We start from the raw sequence: 27,319 nt of genomic DNA, 5'->3' as shown, positions 1-27,319 counted from the left end.
AATATTATCGTTTTGATATTTCTTTAACTTATTATAATTATTTTACAATTACCAAATATTTTTACACAATGTATCTGACAAAAGATAAAGATAAGAAAATACAGACAAAGAAAAAACAAAAACGTTTTGACGCATTCTTTTATAATATAAACGTTAATTTTTCTTGCTTTGCACGTGACGCTGTCATTTCGTTTGTTATTATATTTAAAATTTATTTAAAATTTTCACATTGTTCTATGTCTTAAAATTAGAAATTAAAGTTAGTGACCTAAAACTGCAAAAATATATTACAATTTAAGTGAAAAAATTGACAAAAATATATTACATTAAAAACTTCAAAACTATATTACAATACAAGTGAAAAAATTGACAGTTTCACTCACGCGTGTGTAAGATTTGCGCAATACTTATGGAATCCCACAAATGTTTTTGAAAATATTATGGTGTCCTGGGGGTCCCGAAAAATCTCAGTGATAAAAAGGGGTCACGACTGAACAAATTTTAAGAAACCCTGAAACTTCTTAAGCAAATTACGAAAGTCAAAATAACATTTTTGTTTAGTTTTGAATTGAAACGAGTAGCCACAGTTTGTGCTTCAACGAACTTCTGCTACCCAGCCGTTATTTATATTAACAAATTTCAGGTGCTGTAAAGGACTACATAGAGGACAACGTATCTTAGTTGACGCAGACAATTTACGGGCAAATATTTTAAAAGTTCGGCTAGCTAAACGTTAAAGCCAGAATGCAACTTTAAGTAGAGCTGAGAAAAAAAAACAAAAATATAGTTGTTTTTGTTAAGTAACAGAAAGATGCGGCTGCCAGAAGCTCTCATCTAAACATTGTGTCCTCAGCTTAAATATATAAAATCCTAATTTGCATTCTGGTGAGGAATACGGAACAAAAAAGTCATAGTAAAATCTTAAATCATAATAGTTGTTTAATTAAGTCATAGTAAAGTCTTAAATCATAATAGTTGTTTAATAAGTTGTTTAATTAAGATAAAATACTCGCACCTAAGAAAGCAAATAATAATCTCTTATTTATTTAAATGTGTTGCTATTCATTTATAGAGTTCTAGCACTCAAACAGTGACGAAACTTCCGTAATATATACATACTCTCTCTCCTATGGTATGGAAGGAATAAAATTTATAAATATAACATAAACATTTACTTCTATCAAAAGTTACTGGACAGTAGAATTAGAAAAGTTTTGTAACTAATTTTTAGTTTAAGGGCATGTATAAAACCCGTGGCCCTTCAAATATTACTTTAAAAATTTTGTTAGCGCGCTTAGAAATGTTTATCAGTTTTTGAATTGAAACTTGTTTTAAAACCTAAGCATCTGAAAATACTTCTTCTTGTTACTCTTTTGCCTTTAACCCCGAAGTCTTTCTGATCCATTTCCAAACACTCGTGAGCATATTTTGCGTTTTCAGACTCTTTCGGAATATATCTTAACGCGACACGTCACTATTTTGTTTAGAAGCCCGCGGCGCGGAATACCGAATTACGAAACCCTCCTCCTCCAAAAGCCAAGTTGAGAAGAATTTACTCAACACTCATCCCTTTGGGCTTTGATAGAAATAACTTTCCTTCACCCCACAAACTTAACCGGGGCCAGTGCACTTCGATTTTTATGGACGTTTGGCGAGATTTCAAAAGCACAATCTGACTCGAAAAACTCGCCAATGGAGTAAAATAGCGGCAACCCTGATTGATGCGTGCTCTGTGATAGCATTTCACCTGGAAGCCGCGGATCTGTGCGGACGTGTACGGGAGTTTCTTCAGTTTCTCTACTACAGATATCTCCGTAGAATCACTTAACTCCAGTTTATTTATTTAGAGAGAAACATTTGTTTTTTACCATCTTGTGCTAGTGGGGCCCGTTCCGCACATTTACTTCTTTTTCCGACTAGAAACAGATACTTTTCTCACCAGTTTTTCTTTAAATGCTAGTTAACAGGATGCACGAAGTTGTAATTTTACTGTGTTTTTTACTCATAATTGTGTGTGCGCGAATGCAAGAGGTTTATCACACAGAAAATGAAGACACAATTTTTGAAGATACAGGTAGGATTGAAAATAAATCTGCATGAAAGTATTATAGTATAATCTAACAAATATTTATTACACTTATTTTATCACCTTTTCATTTATTTACTTTTATCTGCCTCTAGAGAAAACGTTCCTGATTTAATTTTAGTATCTGGTATTATAGGAACTTAATTAGAAAGTTTTGGGAATACAGATAGAATTTACGCCTTACATATGCATAATAAAAAGCGGAAAAAGGGCCTTAAAAAGCATTTCCAGAGAATATGTTTTCCTGAAAAATGAATGCTCAGCTTCTTTGAATGAATATTTCTTATCACATTTGTATGTTGAGATGATGAAATTTGGGAATGGTCCTTAGACAAATTCTATTTTTTATCGGTCGTTTTTGAGCTGTAAACCGTTTTTAAAATTTGGAATCTGGGTATTCCATTATTTTTATTTGGTGTATTACTGGTTAAACATATTCTACTTTAACGAAATAAAACTACAAAATTTAAGAGTTATAACTCTATTCTATTTTTTAAAACGGTTCAATCTTCGCTATGTCTTCGCTATGTTTGCTATGTTTAATCTTCGCTATAAAACATGACAACGGACTATAACGCGTTTTGTCACATAATAATTTATTCTCAAAATCCTATTATAAAGCAGCGTTATGAGAACATAGGGTATTACAAAATATTACTATGATAAATCTGCATTAATTTTAATCAAGTGGGAATATATTTCCTTTGTAAAATATTTACAGACACAAAACATTCAGATATTTTTAAATAAGGACAAAATTGAATAAAAAAGTTGTACCTCAATAATATTACAAAACTAATAACTCATATATATATGCAGTAAATCTTTATGTGACAAATATGACAAATATATGAGTAATAATAAATATTTGTAAATATATAAGTAAATTTGTAAATGTAATGTAACAGTACAAATGAAAAATATTCAGGTTATTTATATATGAATATATTAGTAATAAAAATTTACTTGGCATCTGATTTTAAAAGAAATTCATAATATTATTTAAATTAATCTTATAAATTTCAGTATTGATATTAGGATGAAGAAAAGGAAAAGTTAACATTCATTATATTTTAACGCTACCGAAAATGCCTTTTAATCATTGTAAAATGCTTTACAAAATATTTATTAACTATATATTCAGTAGATGTTGAATTTATTTTTGTGTCTAAAGCTCGTATATTTAAAGATCATATTTATTATACATGTTTATATTTTCAGTATGTTTATTAAAAAAACCCAAAATATAAATTAAGTTTCGAATAAAATATATCTACATTAGAGTAAAACCAAATAATCAAATACATTAAGTCGTCAAATACATCTACAGTGATATTAGAAAGATCAGTAACGCTTGCTGGTATTTCACATAGTCGTAAAAATTAGTTTTTATAAATATTTCATTTCACTGTAAGAAAAAAAAATAATAAATAACATTTTCCTTTTGTCGTGTTCATGACGAAATATGGAAAATTATGAACCCCTACTGTTTTAATAGTTTAACCATAAATCATTCGTTATCTCTGTCGTTAATATGTTAATACAATAAGTGTGTATCGGGAAAATAAAATAATTTAACTCCCAAACTTACATTATTTAATTTAATACCAACCAGCATCATATGATGTAAAATTAATAGTATTATGCAAATAAATATATCATATTAATATCATCATATCATATAAATAAACGAATACCATTGCCAACACAACATAACACCGACCGAGCTGCGTTTCTCACAGCTTTCAGCAAAATTTATTTTAAAATCTGCCTGTCTTTGTTTTACTTTATATATTATAAAATAAATGCAGAATGGGAAATGAAATGCAGGTTTCTGAGAAAATACAGATTTATAGAGCTGCTGAAAGAATTACGCAAATTCAAACCATGGTCAAAGCGGGCAATCTTTAAATCAGTATTCTGTAAATAGCAGTTTTTAGATATATGCGCTCAGTTTCAAATGCAGATATCATAAATTCAATGATATTCAATCCATAAAAAATACACTACGTTCGTAGTTTTGGCATGGTGAGTATTGTAACCACCCCTGTCCAAGTTAAATTACCCTGATGTTGGAACGTCAAAATCTTCAAAAAATTGTGGTTTCAGATTTTTGCATTTTCAAATTCTCTACACTTTTATCTTTTTAAAAATGCCATTCTTTAAACTCTATGAAAATTAGATCTATAAAAAATCTAGTTTTGATTTGTCATCGATTGCTTCGATCAATGAGGATTTTTACATAAAATTGCGTTTTGCTCCAAACGTGATTCTTTTATACTCGATGTATATTTTGTCAGGAACTACTGCTCACAGGTATCTAAAATTTTTATGGCGTATTTATTAGGTTTTCCAATATTCACTAAAATCAGCTTTTGGGAATAAACTTAGAAAAAAAAATTAAGTTTTTTTGTGTGAGGCAAGTGCTAAATTTTACTACGCCTAACAAAATATTCTGTAAATTACTCTAAATTTCAAAATGTTTCAAAAGCTCTTTTCAGTATAATCATATAGGTATATTTTAATTACACAAGAAATTTCAAGCATGCATCTACAGCAGATTTTGAGAAAAGGTACATCGAAAAGGGCAAATTGTCGGTATAGGGTTTGCTCATACCCCTTAAAAATACTTATAAATGTTTTTCGATGCTAGAACGATGGCTTGGAATTCAAATCAACATATTCAAATTCAGTTACAAGAAAAAAACTTCAAAGCTTTGTTCTATGCTATAACGATGGCTTTGAAATGAAATAAACATACTCTAAAGTCATTTAAAAGAAACTGAAATATATTTCGTATCCAAGGAGCAATTTGTCTAGTAAGTTAATTTAAAAACTATGAAGTAAATTCTGTACTTCGGGTACTTTACAGTTATTCAGTACCAAAATATTTTAAAGCTATTTGATTCCTAAAGTAATTTTATTCTGGTATATGATTTACTTACATGAATCTAACAATTTCATATTAACATTTAGCATTTGATTAATTTAAATCAGTTACGTATTTTATTCTTTAAATTATCGCTTTCATGTAATTAAACAGCAAGCATTGCATTGAAACTTTCGAAAATTTTGTCAAGTTTCTTGTATATAATCATGCATATTTACTGTGTTAGAGAGTAAGAAATAAAAATGAAATAAAAAAAATACTTTTAAATATGAAAAATATTTTTAAATATGAAGACGAATCACTTTTTCTGTATTAAAATATATGGTTTACGTTCACATTTTTCGTCTTGATTTCTTTCTTTCGTCTTGAAATTGTTTATCTAGATTTATATCAGAAAAATTCTATTTTTTTCATATTTTATACTAAAACATTTTTCGGAAGAACGCAAAAAATTATATGTAAAAAAAGACACGAAATACAATTAAATTAAAAAATAATAATATTACTATATCTAAATTATACCAGTTAAAATATTTGCATATCATGAATTTTCAGATGCGTTTAGTTTCAATTTTTGTAAACAGAACGTAAAGGAAGAATAAAGAAAACTCTGTTAATCGAAAATGCAGCGCCGGGGGAAAGTTAACCTTAATTTAAAATTCTACATTTTGGTTTTCAATATAGAAAATTCGAGTCAGGTAAGTTGTGCTGTAGTTAATATACCGGTATATACTTTACAATTGTTTCTTGTAACTTTCATGGAGAAAAGGGCTTAGCAGTTTTTAAAAGTTTACTAAAAGTTCAGCAGATACCTGATCAGCACATATTGAAATATATTTTAGAACAACATAAATTTTAAAGTGATCTAAGTCTCTTTTGAGCACGCAAGGTTCTCTGACAGTCTGAAGGAAATATATTCTATCTGTATCTTCTAGAAATATAAAAACGTGCTTAAAAAGATGCATAATTTTAAAAAAAAATCTAACTAAGAAAAATTAAGATTTTTAGCATATTCTGTGGTATGATTCTTCATGCTTAAAATGAAGTATGTAATAAAACATCTTAGAATTATTCGTAGACTGCGTATAGTAGCGGTTTTAAAATTTTATTTATAGAATATATTGTAATACCATCAATTAAATTTATGTAAAATGCAAAAGTACGTTTCTTTATTTTACCGACATGTTTATAAAATAATTCATAAAAAAAAACAGAAACGCACAGCAGTTGAATATAAATATTTTTATGTCTATTGCTGAAATTCATAAACAATTGCTGAATTTCTCTTTCTTTTTTTCAACAAATTTCGAAGTAATCCATACCTTTTATGTAAATGGAACGCAAATTCAGTATTGCAAAAATCAAGTTGAGGAAACTGGCATTGATTTTTATAATTAAAAATAGAAATTATTTTTTTTTCACAACACAGAATGCTTAAATATAAATTTTGATTTGCAACTTTAAGTTTTACAGATTATTTTTAATGCTGTTATTACCACACTTCATAAAGTTTTGATTGAAATGATAAAAATGACTTTTTTCTCTGAAATAGCTTGCGTTAATTGCTTTTTATTGAATCTAATGAGCTATTAAATCTGTTTTACGCTCCCTGTTATGAAGTCATGACTTTCAAACTGATAAATGAAAATTAATGTTTCCCTCCTTTTTTCGATAAAACAGGATTTTAAGATTTCCTTTTAACATGACATTGTTTTTACAGCTGCTTTTAAGTTAAACTAAAAAATAATGAAAGACTAATAGCTGAAATTTATCTTAAAAGTAATAATAAAGCGATTAAATTAATTTTTTTACACTTTTATTATTATTTTTTTGCTCATGTTTATTTTTTCTTAAACTATGGAAAACTTAGAAAAATAGTTTGTTTTACTCATTTAAAAGGAAATATAATATTGGTAAGGTAAACACTGTTATTTTCTGTTTCATTATTATTCGCTGACTGAATGAAAAGTAAGTCATTCTCAAAGAACTCTTGCTCAAGTAAAGCGAAATAAATTCGTTGATGTAAAGAAACTAAATTAAACAAAGGAATGTGACACTTTATTACGCTTTAGAATTTAAATAATGGGAAAGATATATACATAAAAATATCTTAAGGAGATAAACAGCATTTATTATAAAATATTTGGTGAGAATAAATAAAAGTAAAATATTATTTAGGTTATTTCGAATCTGGATGTGCATTAATTTTGAAAAGAAATGTTTCTGTGTTTGTCTTCTAACCAGAGTTTTCACTTCGATACATTTCTACTCGTAATAAATTATCTTTAGATTTTAGATTCAGAAGTTGGACATTTAACAGCGTTTAATACAGTAGAGCCTTAATTCTCTGTTTCCGGTGTTTTACAAAATTTTAATTATTGTTAGTAGTATAAAATAATTATTATAATTTTATACGCATAATTATTATTATATGTTAAAACCATATAAATGTGCTATAATAATAACTTTAAAAGCATAAAGCCATGGAAGATTGAATAATAAATTTAATAATAATAAGCAACAAGAATTAATATTATGTGTGTATATTTACAGTATGGAGGCTTACATTCGGTCTGAGTTCACTGGAGCCAAGCTTCAGTACGTTTTGGTTTTCGAACAAAAATCTTGCGTCCATATAAAACACAAAATAAGACAGCATTCAGTTACACAACGCCAGATGTATGTTAATTTAGGAATGACAGTACTGACAGAAAATTTACTGCTTTATTTATATTTTTAGCGTTAGACAATATCTCTCGAAGTCAGAAAAACATGAATTGTTACTTGCTTTGTAAATATGCCTCACATTCTATGGCAAGAACACAAACCAACTGAAAACCTACATAGAACTCTAATACAAGAAACTTTTCTTGGCGAAATGATCAAATGATCGCGTTTTTGTATCCTGTGCTGCAGAGAGAGGTTTTGAATTCAGTGCAGTATAGGACTTTATACAATGCAATTCAATGCAGGAACCCACATGGTAAATTCAATGAAATCATGTGACAACAATCATATTTGTTTCCTAATAAAATTCAGTTTTTATGATACATAAATACAGATTAAGTTTTATTAGAATATTTAATTCGAATGCAAGAACTTAGATTCATCTTTTATATATTTAATATGCTTTAGAATTCTATTCTATATTTTTATTCTTAGAAAAGTATTTTGCTTCACATAGTTTAATGGATGACGCATCTCATTGTCATTTATTTTAAAATAAATTTAGTTAAGTTTATTTTCTTTGAAAAATTCAATAAATCCTCTGTGCCGCTGCAATGCTTCATTAAAACAGATTTCTTTACTTTAAGAACTATCAAGAAATTTTTCTCCTTTACCAACTGTTTTTGCCTTGAGAGAGAGATAATAAGATATAATTTAACATAATTTTTCAATAAAAATCGATTTTGGTCCATCCGCTTAGATGTCTGTAACTTAAAATATAAAATCTACTTATACTATCATAAATAGTTTTTTTTTATTACGCTTTAATTCATTAAGCATTTCGTCATTAAGCATTTCTCCGACATAATTATATATTTTATTTTCCCTTTTCTCAACTCTTATTCATAAATCATTCATGAAAGGAGTAGTTTATATTGTATGTTTTTTCTTCAGTTTCCTGTAAGCTACTATTAAAAAGGAAAGCCTGATTTATAGATTGAGACAGATACAAGTAAATGTATTTGTTACTACAGATTGATGAAGTAAATGGTATGCTATTCATTTTTACTTTAAAAAAAAACATTCGAACTTATATCATAATCCAAAATGGCACTGAACGCGCAACAGCAGTTTATAGTTGCAATGTAGATGATTGCATGCAAAGTTTTAACTCCAAGCGGTGAGACAGAAATGAGCTATTTTAAAATAGAACTGCTACTTGGTTCTACAGGAAACGTTTATTGAACAACAGGTAACATCAAGGAAAAGTAAAGTATGAAAGTATTCGTAATAGTATCATATAGCAATACTGTAGGTGCATTAGACACAACGAGCATTATTAAAGCAATAAAAAGACTCATGTTGGTAGTGCTGCATATTCCTCCACAGTTTGAAAATTTGTACTTGTAATTAAGACTTTTTGAATATTTGACTTGTTTGTAACAACGCATTCTCATTTTTTCTTTCTTAATATTCTCATCCAGAAAATCTATCAGATATGTAGCCATGTTTCTCATTCAGCTGTGCATTATTTTTAGCCTGTAAGAATATTTCAATTTAAAATTTAATTAAATAGATTTTTAGTCCAATGGGGCTTTGTCCCTGAAGGACTATTGCTTTCGTTTTAAGATTTTGCGTTCAATCACTATAAATGTCCTTTTTAGTTTTCAAACTGTTGCCACCAAATGTTAGAGTCCTTCATTATATTTAAAAAAATTAAATAATGAAAAATCTGCGTAATTGTATGTATATGTCTCTCATTGTGATAAAACAACGGTACATAGAGCCATAGAATTGTGAATGACGTAAACCTCCTACGAATATAGGCATATGGAAGACCAAATTTGAAATTTGGAATTTATTTTATTATCGATTTCATATTTTGTAAAACTTTAATGAATTTTTGAGTAACAAACTCAACGATTTCAAAGCGAGCAATGGCAACACTCTACGGGGAATAAAAAACCTTTTTATCTCCTGCGCGTGGAACTGTGTATCGGAAATTCTAAAGATAGGCTCATTTTAAAATTATTTTGAGACATTGCTATTGAAGTGAATTTTATGGATTAATTGCAAAGAACATGACATTTAATAAATAAAGGTAACACACAAAACGTTAAACAAACGCCCCTTTAGAACTAATTTAAAATCTGAAAGCTTTCAGATTGTTTTCTCTTCTGTTGTTTACTTATGCTTCTGATCCAAGAGGATCTCGATCAGGGACAGGAATTTATAATGGCTAAGAAATAGTAAGCGCTTGCCTTTGTCCGAATTCCTTACTGGTGACAGTTTGACTTTCATTTATATTGTATTTAATAAAAACAAAATTTAACACTATCATGGCCAAGAAATAATAAGCGTCTGTCTTCATTCCCAAGAAGTAGTAAGCACTTGTCACCATGGCTAAGAATAGTTAAAAACTATCGTTATCCAGAGCCTCGGGCACCTTATAGTTGACAGTTCAACTTAAAATTATTTTGTATTTAGCTGAGATAAAATTTAGCAGTATCATGGCCAAGATAATATTAAGCGCTAACCATTAGGTCCAAGAAGTAGATTATACGCGCCAGTTGCTGGCCAAAGCTTCTGGCACTCTGCAAGTGACAGTTCGACTGTAGATTATTTTTCATTTAATTGAAACAAAATTTAACAACTTCATGGTCTGTCATCATGGCTGAAAGGTACGAAACGTTTGCTATTAGTCAGAGCCTCAGCACCTAACAGATGACAGATTAACTTTATATTCAACTGAAACAAAATGTAAAAATATTTTTCTAAAATTCAGCACATTCTGTACATTATTCATGATAATCTATAAACGTTTTATTAATTTTTAAATCGGTATATATGATAAAAAAATAAATATATTAGATAGGCGGTATTAATTCTATTGCATTCAAAATATCAGCATGCCATCAGTCACTCTAATTTAAAGTAACGCAAATCGGGATAGTGGTTAACGACGTTGACTACCTTAGCGAAGGGCCTGAGTTCGAATCCCGGAGAAAGACTGGATGTTTGTAAATGTAATCTGACTGTGCGGCATGGGGAGAGTGTAAATATACGGCGAGCAGAATGTCCTATTGAGATAATGCTGGTAGGAGAAGAGGTGTAGGAGAACCTCGAACCACGGACCACGGGGTGCTCTCCATCAGGATTAAGCGCCGAAATGAGCAAAGTCGCACTTTCACCTATATATTGTTCAAGACTATATTCACCTATATGTTGCCATGATTAATTTCGTGGGATTGGTCTGATGTTACTGTAAAACAAGTGACATAAGTCACAATAACAAAAACAAGACAAAAATTTAAAGTAAAACGTTATATTTATTTCTCTGACAATTTGGTGGCTAATACAGAGGGTGCTTCATTATACACATATACATGGTAGCATTAAAAGAGTGCAAATGGTGTTAATTCCTTTTCCTTGTAAAAAATATAACTTTCAGCGTGAAAGCATTTGACATTAAACAGAGAAAAATTTCTCATTTACGATACTTTCGTTTTTTCAGCATCACACTGAAAATATTTCACACGTACATATACGATGATTTGAAAACAAAAGTGTTCTATTATTACGTTAATTTAGGAAAGGTTGTTTTAAACGTACTCATACTGTGTTTTCAATAAGTAAACTTCATTTCATTTAATTTTACACCCTGAAAATAAATGAAAATAAAAAATAAAAAAAAATAGAGAGAGAGAGAGAGCTAATAAATACATGGCTGTTAAAGAAAAATGCTTACTGACAAAATTCATATAATAAACTTAATACAGCTGATAATCCTGCTTCAGATAATCGCTGATTATATCGAGCGAGTTCATTGTTTAGTCGGAATTGGAAGAACCAGATTTGCGCCTGTCGGGCGAAACCTAGGCTTCTGTTCGGATCTCTGTCGTAATTAGTACTTAGGTGACAATCCCAAAGCTGCTTACGACTCCATATTGATTTATAGGCACACAAACCACTGGAACAGTCAATCGACAAGACCAGAACTGGATAAATTTAACATATACCTACTGAAAATAAGTAATTTTTCAGGTGTTTTATACTTCAGTTATGGATTAAATGTATTAATAATAAAAAAAACAATATGTTGAATACTATATAAAACCAAAGAAATATTTCTTTTTAAACCTTAGGAAGGCTACTCAATCATTAAAAAAGCTCTCTACTCCTTTTCTTTTATTTAGCTCTAAAAACTATAATAATTTGCATAGCCAGATGTAATTTAACGAACTGTTAAACTATAGGCTTTCTAACTTCCGCATGTTTCCGATAAGTGCTTGCCCTCACATTTACCTTCTAACCTAAAACTCCAAAATCAAACAAAAGATGTAAAACTTAACGAAATGAATTTTTAAAACTACCAGAATTGAAGACATTTGTAGTGCTTGAAGCTACAAATAAAATACACTCTTAAACAAAAAACAAAAAAAAAAAAAAAAAAAAAAAAGAAAAGGCGCACCCCGACGCACCGAGGAGATATACAGCAAATTGGACATAAATTGATATGCATACAGGTTTCGACAGGAAATGCAAAATTTTAAATTTTGGCTGGCAATGAATGAGCGGTTGTCGCTACAGTGCATCTAATCTGCGCAACTGGCAGGATACTTCAGAGAAGAAATTACGATTCCACGTCATAGAGACTTCACAAATTTCATTCCGTGTACTCTGGTAGACAGAAACTATGCCTCGCACACAGGTGCGCGAACGATATGTGCGGATGTCAGAATTTGAGCGAGGTTGTGTAGTTGGACTCGAAGAAGCCGGTTGGTCTTGGGAAGGCACCACGACGCGAAGTCTGAAGGCGAGTCTGGAGACGCCCCGGACAGCGGTGTGATAGCAACCTGACTGTCTTCCGGCAGACAGGCTGAGAACCAGGAGTGATGGTCTGGGGTGCCATTTCATTTCATAGTAGGACACCGTTGGTTGTCATCCGTCGCAACCTTACAGCACAGCGGTACGTCGACGAAGTTCTAAAGCCCGTTGTGTTGCCCTTCATGTCACGCCCCCCTGGGTTTACATTTCAGCAAGATGCCCGCCCCCACACTGCACATGTTTCTACTGCTTGCTTTAGCACTTGCCTAACATTACCTTGGCCAGCAAAGTCACCTGATCTCCCTTCTATTGAACACATTTGGAGCATTAGGGTCAGGGCCCTCCAACCAGCTCGGGATGTTGACGATCTAACGCGCCAGTCGGACAGAATATGGCACGATATCCCTCAGGAGGACATCCGCAACCTCTATCAACCGATGCCAAGCCGAATAACTGCTTGCATATGGGGCGGAGGTGGAAAAATGCGTTACTGACTTTTTCACTTTGTGAAACTATATCACTTCAGTAAATCATCCAATTTTTCTCAAACTGTTCTCATTTGTTTCTCTCTACATGTACATCACTTCTACAGAGTTTCGTCCAATTCGGATAACTCATTCTTGGTGCGTAATGTTTTTTTTTTTATTATTATTTATTTATTTATTTTTCTAGGAGTGTATAAATTTCATCCACAGTTACTTGCGAGTTCGTAGAAATACAAGTACTTAAATGTTCACGCGCAGTAACTTAAGCACCTAATCAGTTCGGTTTCAGCTACCGCAGCTGCTGGAATTATATGCTATGCTAGCAAATTGAAAAATCTCCCCAAGTATATAAGTCGACGACTTAGGGAATAAACTGCCTTTTGGCACAATTCTGCAGTGAGTTCTTTGAGTTACAAATTTCTTCATTGTTTAAACTCAGTTAAATTTAGTTCTGATGAAAGATGCTGAAGAAACAGATGTTACCAAAAAGAACTAAAAAAAAAGTTGTTACATAAAATAAACCGGACTTAAAGCTTAAATTACTTTATTATATTTAAATTATATTATCTTCTGGAGGATGCATGACACAAGTTATGCAACGACCAGAAATAGTCGTATGACCCGTAAAATATATATAAGAAAAATAACTGCACCCGTAACTTAACAAAGATGATTTAATTCACAAAGAACTTAAGAAATGCGATCTTTTCATGCATTGCACAGATTTGACTATGCGGTACAATTTACCAATTTTAATTTCTTGAGTAGTCTTTCCTCACTTATGTTACAAACCTGGGTACCTAATGTGGTATACTGCTATACAGCATATGGATGATGTCTTAACGGTGCCGCTCACCAAGCTGATAGAACCCGCCGTTTGAGGGTCACGTCTCTTGGTGGCTTTGGAAGGTGACGTGTGGTCTCATACCTCGGATGTATGGAACCACGTGTCTTCGTATGTGGCCCTATATATTATCGTGCTTGATTGAAAAAAAAAAAAAAAACAGATGGTCAGGGCGGCCAACAAAGATATCCATAATCTACGTTGCGAATAGCCGTTAACAGTTAGCTAATAGTTTAGAAATCCATTGTTGAAGTCTTTGCAAACTGCTTCATTTACTTCCACTGCTTAAAGAAGGTTGAATAACCTCTACAGTTTATCTCAAAGGAAATTACACAATAATTTTAAATTAGGAAAATACATGTGAATGTTCTACAATTTATAGTACGACAAATGTATATAATAATAAGAAGCTATATATTACACTCTATTAACATAAGTCTTGTTGCCCATAAATATTATGCGTAATAAATGTAGAAAATAAATATACTGTAGATCTGTAACTGGAACTTATTTGAAATACGCAAAACTGAAAAAAAGTACACAGAAAGGAAAAAAAAAATATAATCCACAATTAGGTAATTTTTAATAGCTTAAGCTAAAAAACTTAAATATTCCTTTAAAATCTGAAACAAAATAAAAGTCAACCAGACACTAACACAAATTTTATCTCAAAATATAAGCTTTAGCTTTATTCTAAAATGTATGTTCATGATGTCGCAATTTTCGAAATTGTGATTTAAGCTGATTTTCTAATAAAGAAGTTATTATTTTGCATAAAACCTCCTTATAAAGTATTATTAACAATTTTAATTTCGAAAATGTTGGACATCGTGCATATTTTATGTACATTTCCTGTAGCTTTCAATTTAAGATTTGATAACATAAATAGATTTTAAAACTTTGTCGACATAAGCTAAGTTCTGAATTCTGTTTTTTATATTATTTATTATCGTAAATAGTTTTAAGAAGTTTTAGTAGGTTTTTAAAAGCATAATTCATAATGATATGGGTGATGATGATCTATATATTATATATATATATATTCAGAGTATCTTGGCCACAGAATTACAAACTTAGAATAAGGATAGAATGAACTAGACGACTCTGAATTGCATAGCAATAGTCAAACAAATAGTCGGGAAATGATATGTGCACGAGATAGAGCACACAGAATACACCACGTAATAAATATGCGTTTCACATTAAAATGTGCATTGAAAAATGTAAAAGATATCAAATAAGTCTGCCGATGTATTTTTTAAGAGCTGTAACTCAGGACTCATATCCCTGCAGATTGGAATTATGAATATTCTGAAAGATCTGGTCCACGTCTCGAACTTCGACAGCAGCTAGTATATATGTAAGAATTTCCTTGGCGCTGTCATCAGGTTTGTCATATATAAGTGTTTTCATATTTCATTTGAGTTACGGTGCTATTTACCGTCCTGTTTTTATAACATAGTCTCCCACGCCCTCGAGTGACGTCTTAAGGGGTACGTTTCTCGGTCACTGTCCGCCGGGGAAGTAGTCAAGGCATAATAAAATCGGCACACAAATAGCTCACTGCACCGTACTATCACACCAAATCTACTATTGGCTAAATGTAAGATCTAAGTTTACCAGATGCATATTATTAACTAACTGTGGGTTCGTATAATCAACCATCATACTACCTTTGCGTCTGTATGTGAAAATTAAGTTTTCTTGCGAGAATGCTCGTTCCGACGTCATCTATGCCGTCAGGAAGTAATTTCTGGTCCTGCAACATATGCGATTCAGAGTCATCTGGGTACACCCTACACCTCCTTCAAGTTTATAGGTCTGGTACTGAGTGGTCTTTTATATTTATTGTAAATGAGAAAAACAGATAACAATTTGGTTAAGATTTCATGTACTGCCCAAAACTTCAAAAATGAAAAATGTTAGAAAACTCTCTGACAGCGCAGAACGTTCATAAAGAAGATATTCGAAGTGACTGGTAGGACATTTCCTGCCATTTTATTTGAAATCATTATTTCTCATATATTTTCTCAAAATATCAATTTGATGGATCACATATGATGAAAGGCTTCATTTTTCTCGCATTAAAATTTACTTGCGAATTAGTTTACATTTTGATGTTCGACAATCGATAACGTGCTAAATATATCGAATATTCTGAATTATATATTTCTCGAATATTCAGATCATAGCGTGACTGTTGATAGTAGATGTTATTACTGCTTTAAGCGCATTATCCTTACGAAATTTCTCAACAGCTGAGCAAATTAATGTCGTTAAGTTAGACTTGACGGACAAACTGTTTCCACGAAGGGAGTGCGAAGATTCTCAAGCATCGTTAACAAATATTTAAACAAGTGATATCGTGAAAATTTAATGACATGTATAGAGAATTAAAGAAGACTTTCTTAATGTGAATGATGTGATCTGGAATTCTGAGCATGGTTACCTATGCTTTAACTCAAACTTTTGCAGGAACTATGTTTTTTCCTTTAGGTGGTTTCAGTAGTGGAATCGTTCAAAAAATTCAATCATAAAATTTGAAACGGCTGCTTCCATGCGATTATTATCAATTCTCCAATTTGCCATAATATTATAAAGAGTTAATTACTATTATTTAGTTTAAATGAAAAATATGTATTGTTTCACTATAGTGTATGAGTTATAAAAGCAGTTTCCAAAATGCATCAGATATTTTGGAAATAAAATTGTTTAGAAAAAAAAAATAATTTATTATATTTACCATTATTAGAATTATTCTGTCTATCTCTTGCTGTCGGTTCTGGTTACAATATCTGTGTAAATATATGCAAATACTGCACCTTAGAAAAGCGGTTTCTCACGCGAAAAGCTAAAATTACGACAAAACACTAAATCAGTATTAATATAAAAAGTTATTGTAGCTTTAATTAAATAAAGCACAGAGTGTAGACATTTCATTAATTAAAACGATGCTGAAAATCTGGGATAAAATAACACACCGAATAACAATTATCGGAGGTGCTAATGCGACAACATTTACGCCGATTCATGTTGCCTTAGCGCCTCCAGTAATGCTGCAAATATTCAAAATTATCTTTTGGATATATTATAAAATAAAATGCATTATTTAAAAATTAAATAACGATCTTTTATTACGTTTAAGTCTGTCTGTTTTACAAGAATATATAATTTGCAATATAAACAAAAGCTGAGACAACAAATAAAAAAAGCGTCACATCAAATAATAACATCCTAAGGTAGTCTGCCTGGAAATTAAATTAAAGACATAATGCTTCGATCAATTAAAAGTTCACAAATTATTTTAATGCTAATTATCGTAACAATCCAAAATGCTCCAAAAAGCTCTACTAAAGACATTTTCAACGTCAATGCAGTATTATCGCAGTTATCAATGCAGAATAATTTTAACAAGCAGAGCATTTTTAACAGATGGTTTGCTCCCGTGAGGTTTTGGAATATCAGACAGAATACACATTAAAGTGAGAATACAAAACGATTTGCCTATGGATTATGGAACGATCAATTTTTCAAGCATAACCGTCAAAATTGTTGGACAACAACGACAAATAACAGACATGCACAAACTGCTAGATGACAGCTTTCCAATATTTCTGTCCTAAAAGTATGGATTATTTTGCCAAAATTAGTTAATAAAAGATTTTCTAACTAGTTTAGGTTAACACTATTTCAGTGCTAAATATTAACGTTAGAACTGTTTTAAATTTTTACAGTTTTTTTTTTTTTTTTTTTTTTTTTTTTTTTTTTTTTAGTTAGTAGTTATGTTGTCTGAACAAACAAGAAAAATATAATAAAATAATTAAATTATTTTTTTACAACGTTAATACATTAAAAAATATCTGTTCATGTCAAGAGATGAAGCTGTCTGTCATATCCAAAAACAAGAAATATTTTCTTTATAAGTATGAAGAGTGATTTTTCTGACTCTTATGAGGTATTACTCTCTTATGAGGTATTTGAAATACCTCATAATCGTTATTAAAAATAAAAAAGCGTAAATAGGTTTTTGTCTATCATTTTATTATTTTAATGTATATTTAAAAAAAGAGTTGTTTTTGCTGCTTTTATTATGTATATTTCTAAATCACACTGAAGCAAACAACTTAAATATTTCTATGAAATATTATTCAGCTTTTCAGAAGTCAAACAACAAAAATCAGCGTTAATTTTCAAAATTTTCACAGGACTAGTTTCGATGGTTTTACCGAACCACCATCCTCAGCTGCAAAACCGCAAATGGATTTTGCATTTGCGGTTTTGCAGCTAGCATCAAGAACAACACCAAGAAATTCGCCGAGGTGTGCTAGGGAACGCAATTCGTCTTACCCTCAGCGCGCTTATCTCGCCTGTTTTTCTGCTGGCTCCGCCCACACACACGCGTACGCTTACATATTTGCCTTACAAGATTTGTATTTTTATCTAGAAGCAGTGTTTTTTCCTTTAGTTCAATTCTTTTCATGCAATTCGATAAAATATGCAAATTCTCGTAATTTTTTTCACTAGTGTATTATAATTTTATAAACATAGCATTCATTATAATGTTATAAACATTATATGCATTATAGTATTATAAACCAATTAATCAGCCAGCCCATTTCCCTGGGTTCAAACTCAGGATGAACTACCAGAATTCAGCAATCTTTAACAGCTTGACCGCTGGCTTGCAAACCGACCAAGAAAGGAAAGGAAATTATATCTATAAACCATGTGTATCTTGGTACGAGTTGCCACTAAGCATTAATTATTAATTTATCTTCCACGGTTCCTGTGTATAGCGGATTTTTCTGTGCGTTATCATCTAGCAAATTATGAGATTTTTATTTATCTTTAAAGTTTGATCAATTATTGGCTGAAAAATGGTGTATTATTAAAAAGAAAACAAAAATAATTTTAAATTAATTTTAATTTTAATAAAATATTTAACTGATATAATCTCATATATATTTAATACACAAAAATTTTAATTTTCATGAAAATTTCCAACTTTATAGTTAGTAAAACAAACCATATATCTAATGGTAGCTAGGGGTCAGAATAATATTTTCTTAAACATATAAGATCCTTTCTATTTTTTAAATGCTTTTATCATTATTTATTTTTTTTATATTTTTAGTGGTAAACTCTTTTATGGGAATTAGATTATAATCTAGTGTTTTCCAAATTTCATTCTCTTTCCAAAGTATGTGTTATTGGTAATATTAGTGTTGTTATCAAAAAGTTCAACTATTAATTATTACCTTTGTGTTTTCTTCTAAATGTTTCCTATTATGTAGCATTTTTCTAAAATGTTGGAAGCGTTTTGTTTTTCGTGGAATTTCACTCTTTACAACATCCCATTACATAATCATTGTGCTCTTATCAGAGATTTATTAAGCTAACGAAGACCTGAAATTTCGTATCGAACAAGAGGACTTTTTCTTTAAAAAAATTTACTGCAGTTTTTACCTGCACTTTAGCAAATATCCGTATAACTTTGCCTATCCCCCCACATGTCTGCTGTTAATTAGATCTTACCTGAAATTTTAGATATGCCTTAGAAATAGTCTTGAACAGTATTAATTATAATTAATATTTTTTAATTATGAATTTTCAGTATATATTTGTTTTGAATTTTCGACGTATTCTACGACTTTTACTCCTCTATTTCTCTTCCCAGATGGCATTAAGTGTCACTTTCGTGATATTTAATGCTTCGTGATCTTAAAGCTTTGTGCCAGCACAGATTATTTTGCTACTGATGGAGAAAGGACACGCAATTCTCTCGAGAACATGCCTAAACCCTGTCTTTTTTTTTCCTTGTGATATCAACAAAAATTATAGTACTTTGATTTTTCATCTATGCAATTTCGAGAGCTCGCGTGTTTAAGTTTTCAAAACAATAGCCATTTAAAGAATGAAACGAAAAAGTGATATAAATAAGTATATACAGCTAAAAAATAAATTTAAAGAAGTCTATTGAAATATTTGTAATTCAAACAGGAATAGAAATAGCACACCATTCATTATTTTTGAAAACATTACTTTCATTTTTTTCATTTTATTTTTATCTTGTAATTAAGCTATACATATTCATTTCAATCTCTGGAAATTTTCATTTTCGTATAAAGCAGGGTCACTGAAACTGAATTTTCGAAAACAAATATATATTTCAAACACACGTTTTTGTTTTAAGAAATCAAAAATAGAAAGTATGATAAAGCATGAGAAAAATAGATAAATATGATAAAGCATAGAAAGTATGGTAAATGAAATTCGAAAGTATGATAAAGCAGTATTTATTAGAGCGAATTATAACTTTTAACAAATTCTGAAACACTTCTGTATCTTCTCAATTGTCTTTTAAGTGTAGGACAAATTACTCCATACTGCTAGTGTCTATTGTTCTAAAAGTATATTTTTTAGGGGTTCTTGAACACTGAGATATCAAACACATACTTTTGTTTAGAATAAAAGTATTAATATATTCCTTATGTCCAGGTTCCTTTATGGCAAGTTCCTTAGCAAGATGTAGATTTTATCTCATGCAAATAGAGCTTCGAATTATATTATGCTAAATTAAAAATAAAAAATAAATATTTCGAGCTCTAATATACTGATACATATCATGCTTAAAGTGAAAGAACCATTGAAAGTAGAGTTGAAATAAAATGGGTTATTATTATCGCAATTGGCTATGATAATCTCTATAGAATGATTTAAATTCAATTTTATGTGTTATATGTCGACTCAATAAAATATAAAATAAAATAAAGTAATATAATAGCACAGTTTTTATCTAATGCCAACATATTTGAGTAAACGTTCATAATCTACACAGAAACATTTAATTTTTATTAGAACAACATTAACTACAAAAGGAAGTTTTGTCAAAATCGTAAAAACAACCTTGTATTTAGCGTAGGTACGAGTATAATGAAACACTCAATCGATTTCGAGGGCAGCTAAAGGTCCCTCCTCATCAGGAGAAAGAAATACCTAGAAAGAAGAAAATAAAGGAGAAGGAGTCACAGAAACACGTGGTCTAGTCTAGCAAGTTTTGTCTCTCTTCTAGTCTAGGAAGTTTTGTGTTAAATGTAACAATCAAAATTAATATTAGCGTCCAATATTCGGTCTTACATAACACTGACTATCTGTACCATACCCTTAATATACCTTTCTATGCAAATGTAATAGAGTGGCTACCTTCGAAAAGCAAACATATCTTAGAAAACTTGAAATCGCTCTAAAATAGAGTGCTTTTGTGTAGCGTGGAAATTTACATTGCATTTCCTCACTATGCGATTTAGAGTCAAAATATATAAGTGAAAAGATATATAGAACGAGAAATGATATGAGAATTTTACGTTAAAGGAATCCATAACAATGATACACATATTGTATGAATGAAAATCTGTTCCCAAATATGTTTCTTCTACTTTAGCTATTTCGTAATACATCTGTAACCATGTGGACGTATTCCTATATTCAGATAGCATCTCGCTTAAATAAAAATAATTATTTTCACAAGACTTCAGCGTCGTTTCTTTAGGTACAGTTTATTTTACGTATAGCAAGCACATCAAATAATTGATTTCAGTTTATTTTTCGCATTACAGATTCCAAAATAATCGATCTTTTTAATTATTGTGAATAGAAGTTGTGGTAAAACTGTATTAGATGCTTGCTTTAATATTTTTTTCAAATTTGATCTTAAAGCTTTGTGTTTAATAATACCGTTACATATGGAAATGAACTGTATGTAGTCAAATTAACCGACACAAATAACAAAGAGCTGTATATGGGAGAGAAACATCCCTATTTGAAAATTTAAGTTTAAGTGAAATTCAATCTTACAGTAAAAATATACTATTTTGAACAAACTTTCATTGGATTTCAAACGTAACAAACTTGTATTTCTCTCATCGTCTCAAATAGTGAAAAGTCCAGGGAATATTTTCTTATTTTTGCTTCATAAATACGAAATAATTTAAGCAAATTATGCTTATGTCTTACAAAAAGACTCAGTCATTCACAAAAAGCACAAAGGTATCTCGAAAAATCAAACCTTAAACTTTTCTTAAATTTAAAGAAAGCACAGCTTAAAATTAGACAAAAAAGCAACTTTAGTTCGGAGTAAGATTTCGAAGAAGGCGCTATAATGTTCAAGACCTCCTGAAGAAGCTTGCATTTCTTCAGGAGACAGAGCAATGTTTTTCTTCAGGAGAAAAAATTGTAAGAATGAGAGAAGCTTCGACCATTTTATATCGAAAGAAAAGCAAAGCGAGAATGAAAGAATGATGCACTATACAAAATGGTTTAAGTAGGCAAGCGATTACATTGTTAAAAATTTTTGAAACTGCTGTGTGATAGCAATAAAATTGGAAGAAAAACTAGTAAATGAAAAATTTTAAAGTAAGCAAACAATAAACTTAGTTTCCTGTATGCTTTGAATAAACATGTGTTGATTTCGATGGTGATAAGGTACAGGGTCTTTTTGCACAGAAGAAATAATAGCTTATTACTGAATATAATAAACCAGAATCAAAGCAATCACTATTTAGAGAAAAATTCTCATGCATATTGATTTCTCAACTTTTGCATACTAGATCTATTCCTGATATTCTAGAAAAGCAGAAATTGTAAAACTAAATTAAAAGCAGAAGGATTAATAGGAAAGTATGAAACACGCTTCCCTGTTTCCATATATACATACAAATGAATACTCATGAGTACTCTTAATAGTTTGATATCAAAAACATATAAATGTAAGCACTGAAATATTTATGCTGTGTAAAAACCATATCTAATGACATTTGACAGCTGAAATGTATTTCATATATAAATTAAATCTTACATTCGAATTTCTCATACTTAATTTTATCCGAAATTGCTTTTTTAATAATTGTAAACTATTTCAAACATGTTAGAGAAGTAAAGAATTCTGGAAAAGAAGAGCAAACAGCTGTTTGATTTAAATAATAAAAGCTAATGCCTTTCAAATATTCTAGAAAAAATACTTCCTTTTCCAAATTGGAGCTCGGATATCACTCTCACTTACCTTCTTAAGCAATAAAAGAATCCTTTTCAAATGTTATCAGCAAGTGGGCTGGAAAGTTAAATTGGATTATATTAATTCACTTTAGAATTTTCCAGGAGACTCCTTTTTTCCTTCTAAACTATGCGAAATTTATGCGTCCCGAAATTTAACGCAGACATCTGTTTAACATCTTCCCCATGAATATTGCTATTCTATCAAGATTAATAGAGACGCATATTAAAAAGCTGTCTGACGTCGCAAGAAAGGTGTTTTTATTGTGCTTGGTTTGATGTGCAGTGGTTGGTTTTTATCATCTTTTGTTTTATTCATACCAGCTGCTGCTACTTTTCTTTTTACTTCCTGAAAACAAAATCATTATTTTTTTTCAAATGTTTTGAAATCAGGATAAAGGTTAAATCTGAGGTGAGTGTAAAAAATCTGTATTTGCATTGATAAATGGAGTTGGTCGTTAATGACACATTATTTTAATCACTGAAATGTTTCCTGTAATGCACTAAACCAGCAATATAAAGTCACTGCAACATGATTAAATTATTCCCAGTTACATTTTCTACTATTAACCAAGGCTAAGGAACTATGATAAGCTTTATACAACATTTTTCGTGCACAAGAAATCACTTTTTACGTTATAAATCATATTTGTTAAAGACGAATAATGATGAATTTGGTTGTTTCCCTTAAAATGATAATTATTTTAATAAGTATTCTCATGTTTCTGTATAGTTACTTACTTTATTCTCTGTCTACACATTTTGGATACCGTTCGAAAATCGCACAGGAAAACACCATTTACGCCAACAGAAAGCTTTCATCTGTCGCTTAACAGAGCCCTGTACCATCTTTATGCGCCATTTCCCCGCGTATATATGACATTATTCAATCTGTTTATATTAGCCTCTATCTGATTTTGCATTGTTGCTAGATAGTTCTGAAACGCGCTGTATACATTACTAATTTTTAATTAATTTGTAAAATCATAAGTTTTTTATGCAGGAAACGTACAGAATGTGCGATGCCCTTGTCGGGATTTGCACACCAGACCTCCGATTGTTAGTTTGGGAAAAAGGGCGATTAGGGATGAAGGAACCCAAAGCTAATCTCTGATGGTGACGAATTGTCGTCCATCATCTTTTAGTTCGATCGCCACTTGCAGAGCCATTAGGTTTTTTGATGCAGGAGATGTAAAAAATGTGCAGTGCCTTCGCCAGCGTTCGAACACTGGATCTCCCGATTTCTAAGTGGATGTGCTATCCAGTTACACCACGAAGATAAGCGGGAAAAAGGGAAAAATTTGACGTTTTCAATTTATATTTCTGGCTTTGGCAACAGTGAGCGTTACTAGGCGACCGCAGGTGTTTCCAATCAAAAGTCTGAAATTTTTAACCAAAATGTTTTACTATTTTAGCGTGATTTGTGTTATTTACGGTAAGCTGGAAAAGACTCGTGAACATTTTCGTGCGATTATTTTTCACAACTTTCGATAGGGATTATCAAGGTAACAGTGCTCCAGTGAACTTAATTCTTTATATAGAGATAAAGTACTATCTACGATACTGGAAAAGCAGGTGTGGTCAAAATTCGCTCCAGGACGAGTCCTGTGAAGGTCGTCCAAAATCGGTTGTTGTGCCAGAAAATATCGATGCTGTGAGTGAACTGGTAAAACAAGATCGTCGTGTGACATACCGTTAGATTGAGAAATCTTTGGAGAGCAGTATCACAAGCATCAATAAGTATTACATGAATAATTAGAAGTAAAAAAGATGTGTTCGCTTTAATTCCCGGATAATCTGACAAACGCTTAAAAGAAGGCTCGTGTCGATTGATGCAGGGAAATTTTAGAAAAATATATTCATTTTGCATCAATGACTGTGTATAACATCTACACAGGTGGCGAATCAATGATTTATGCATATGAGCCCGAAACAAAACAACAGTTGACAGTATGGTTTTCCAACACGAGGGCGTTAGAGTAACGCAGGATCGTCAATTCCGAATGTTCAATGACTTTTTTTTAATTCCTGCAGATCAAAAATAAATTGAGAGGTCAGCGATTTGAGACGCCCGAAGAAGCGGTTGAGGCATTCAAAACGCATATTTTGCAGTTACCTCACTCGGAGTAGAAAAGGTGCTTCAAAAACTGGTTCAAACGCATGCAAAAGTGTATTGGTCTTCATAGACAATATTTTGAAAAGCAATAAAACCAATTTAGATCATAATCATTTGTTGTTTCATTATTAAGTCAGAAATATGAACCAAATAAATCTTTTATCTAAAATTTGAATTTTAATCAAAAAAGGGATGTATTTCTATTTTTCTTTTATTTTACATCAGTTTTATTTCAGAATTAAGAATTTCTTTATATATTGATAAAGCAAAATATACAAAATGCTTATAAAAAGCAAAATGTAATTGACATTATTATTATAAAAATGCTAGTATTTATTTTTGAAAATAAATATAATTTGAGACTTTTGTCCTTGTAGAAACTTTCTTCCTCAAAAGTATTTACGAACATTGTTTAACTTGAGAGAACAATTGGGCAATGAAACCATCTATATGTAATCACTTATAAAACTTACTCTAAGCATTAGTAAAAGAATTACTATCCTTATGGGAAAAAAAATTTCTAGTCCATACATCATTGCTGTAAAGCAGATAAAGGTGATACAGCGTTATAAGCCTTTTAGAGATAATAAGATCGATAATTACAATGGACAAGAAAGCACGTACACTAAAAGTGTCACGAAGCTCTAAAATAAAAGCACCTATTGTTTGATATGTGACGATTTTTTTTCATTTTCTTTCTTTTTTCAGATTAAATTGACTGATAATGTATTACAGCTCATTCCAGTTGAATACAAAAATTCGTCCTTATCAAATTTTTCTAAGTATACTAAGTTTTGTAACATTCTCAAAGGCTAAAAGAAATTTAATTTCTCCATTTTAAATCAGACAAATTGTTCTGCATTAAATATCCCTTCATGTGTTTATGCAAATATTTGGTCATCAAAATTTTCACTGTATGCTTTAATGATATTCACATGTTAAGTGTTCCCTTGAGTTTGTTAATTTAATATTCCTTTCATTAATTCAATTGCAAAGCCTTTCGACGTTAAACTGCATGTTACATATCTTTCAGCATTTCAAATCAAATTCGAAATCTAAGTATCCTAATTTGATTTTTATGTTTCGAGACTGGCAGTTAAATGCTACTCAGAAATCTTCCAAGACTCCATATTCCAAAATAATTACTGTATCAAACATAACATTAGCAAACCGAAACGGTCTTACGCAACGATCCTATTGACCCTATTACATAACATCCAATATTTTCCATCATTTAAAAAGTTTCCTTTTTCAGTTTTGTTCTTAATATCTATAACCCGTTTCTTCTTTTGAATATTAAAAAAATTAAACAATGATTATAGTATACGTTCTCTTTATATTTGTCAGGCAGGGTAAAACAGCAGCTCGCGAACCACTTGACCGTTTGGTTCCTTAAACTCTGCTCACTTATAATAAACAGGAGTATGTTTGAAATATAATTGCACCTTGAAGAAAAACCTTGTAAACACACTATTTTAACTCAGTCAGTAATTTTGTATGTGTATAATTTGAAGTACGTGAGTAATAGATTCCAAATTTTTCGTGCTACGCTATTTATCAAAATAATAAACCAAATTGAAAATAACTACTTCTTTGAGAATTACTACCATATAAATATTACTTTAAGGCAGGTAGTGACTATCTGGACAGCAGAAAATCCAAATTCATAGGTCAGTTTAAAAATACTGCAATCTTAGCCCCCATGTTTTAATGTCTTGTTGCTTCTTACAGTCCTCCTATGCTGTTCTACTGATTTTCCAAAGAGGCTAAGAGGATTTCAACGTCTAAGATGATTTTTTTTCCTGACTATTGCTTTTATTATATCCTCAGACGCCTCGGGAAACCCTTCAAGAAATCTCATTCAGCGGAAAATCTTTATCCTACCTGTGGTACTCGCTTGTGTGAAATTAGTTATCGGTCAGGTAAAACTTGATCAGTAAATGCTGACATCCTTCTTAAACAAAACTAGGTATTGTCCCGTAAAATGAGCCGTCAATTCCTAAGCAATTTAATTCGGGTTTATTCAGTCCTTTGCGCAAATTCCTCAATCATTCACAACTCTATATTGCAGTTATACTTGTCTTACACTGTATTCTGTCTTTTGTGATGATTCCTTGATGATCGTTGGAAAATTTTATAATTTGTTTTATCTATAACTGTGTTCGTCGAAAATTTGATTATTGTCATTGTGATTTTAGTAATTGTGCAAAATTTGTGGTTTAAATTTTGTCAATATAGAATATTCGAAAATTAAGAGTCCAAAGTTTCGCATCGCCAATATTAGAGGCAGAGAATTTCATCTTCGACCACAAACCCTTGTTCAGTAATGTTGTAATGTCCAGGATTTCCTGTTTAT

At 30.8% G+C, this 27,319-nt stretch overlaps 1 protein-coding gene across 2 annotated transcripts in view; it reads left to right on the top strand.

Annotated features, from left to right (window-relative positions):
- The first annotated feature begins 1,748 nt into the window (after nucleotides 1-1,748).
- LOC118191885 (kin of IRRE-like protein 3) overlaps nucleotides 1,749-27,319 on the top strand; it is a 769,953-nt gene continuing 744,382 nt past the window's right edge. For both annotated transcript variants that reach the window (XM_085824875.1, XM_085824874.1), the window contains exon 1: nucleotides 1,749-2,074. In XM_085824875.1, the coding sequence (XP_085681001.1) occupies nucleotides 1,954-2,074 (121 nt within the window). In that variant the 5' untranslated portion in view covers nucleotides 1,749-1,953. The remainder of the gene's footprint in view (nucleotides 2,075-27,319) is intronic.

The sequence above is a fragment of the Stegodyphus dumicola genome, chromosome 10, assembly GCF_044657685.1.
Source record: "Stegodyphus dumicola isolate Sdum_Otavi_A_Nest chromosome 10, ASM4465768v1".
NCBI lineage: Eukaryota > Metazoa > Arthropoda > Arachnida > Araneae > Eresidae > Stegodyphus > Stegodyphus dumicola.
The sequence above is the reverse complement of the archived record's forward strand: the minus strand, read 5'-3'. Positions and strand labels throughout refer to the sequence as shown.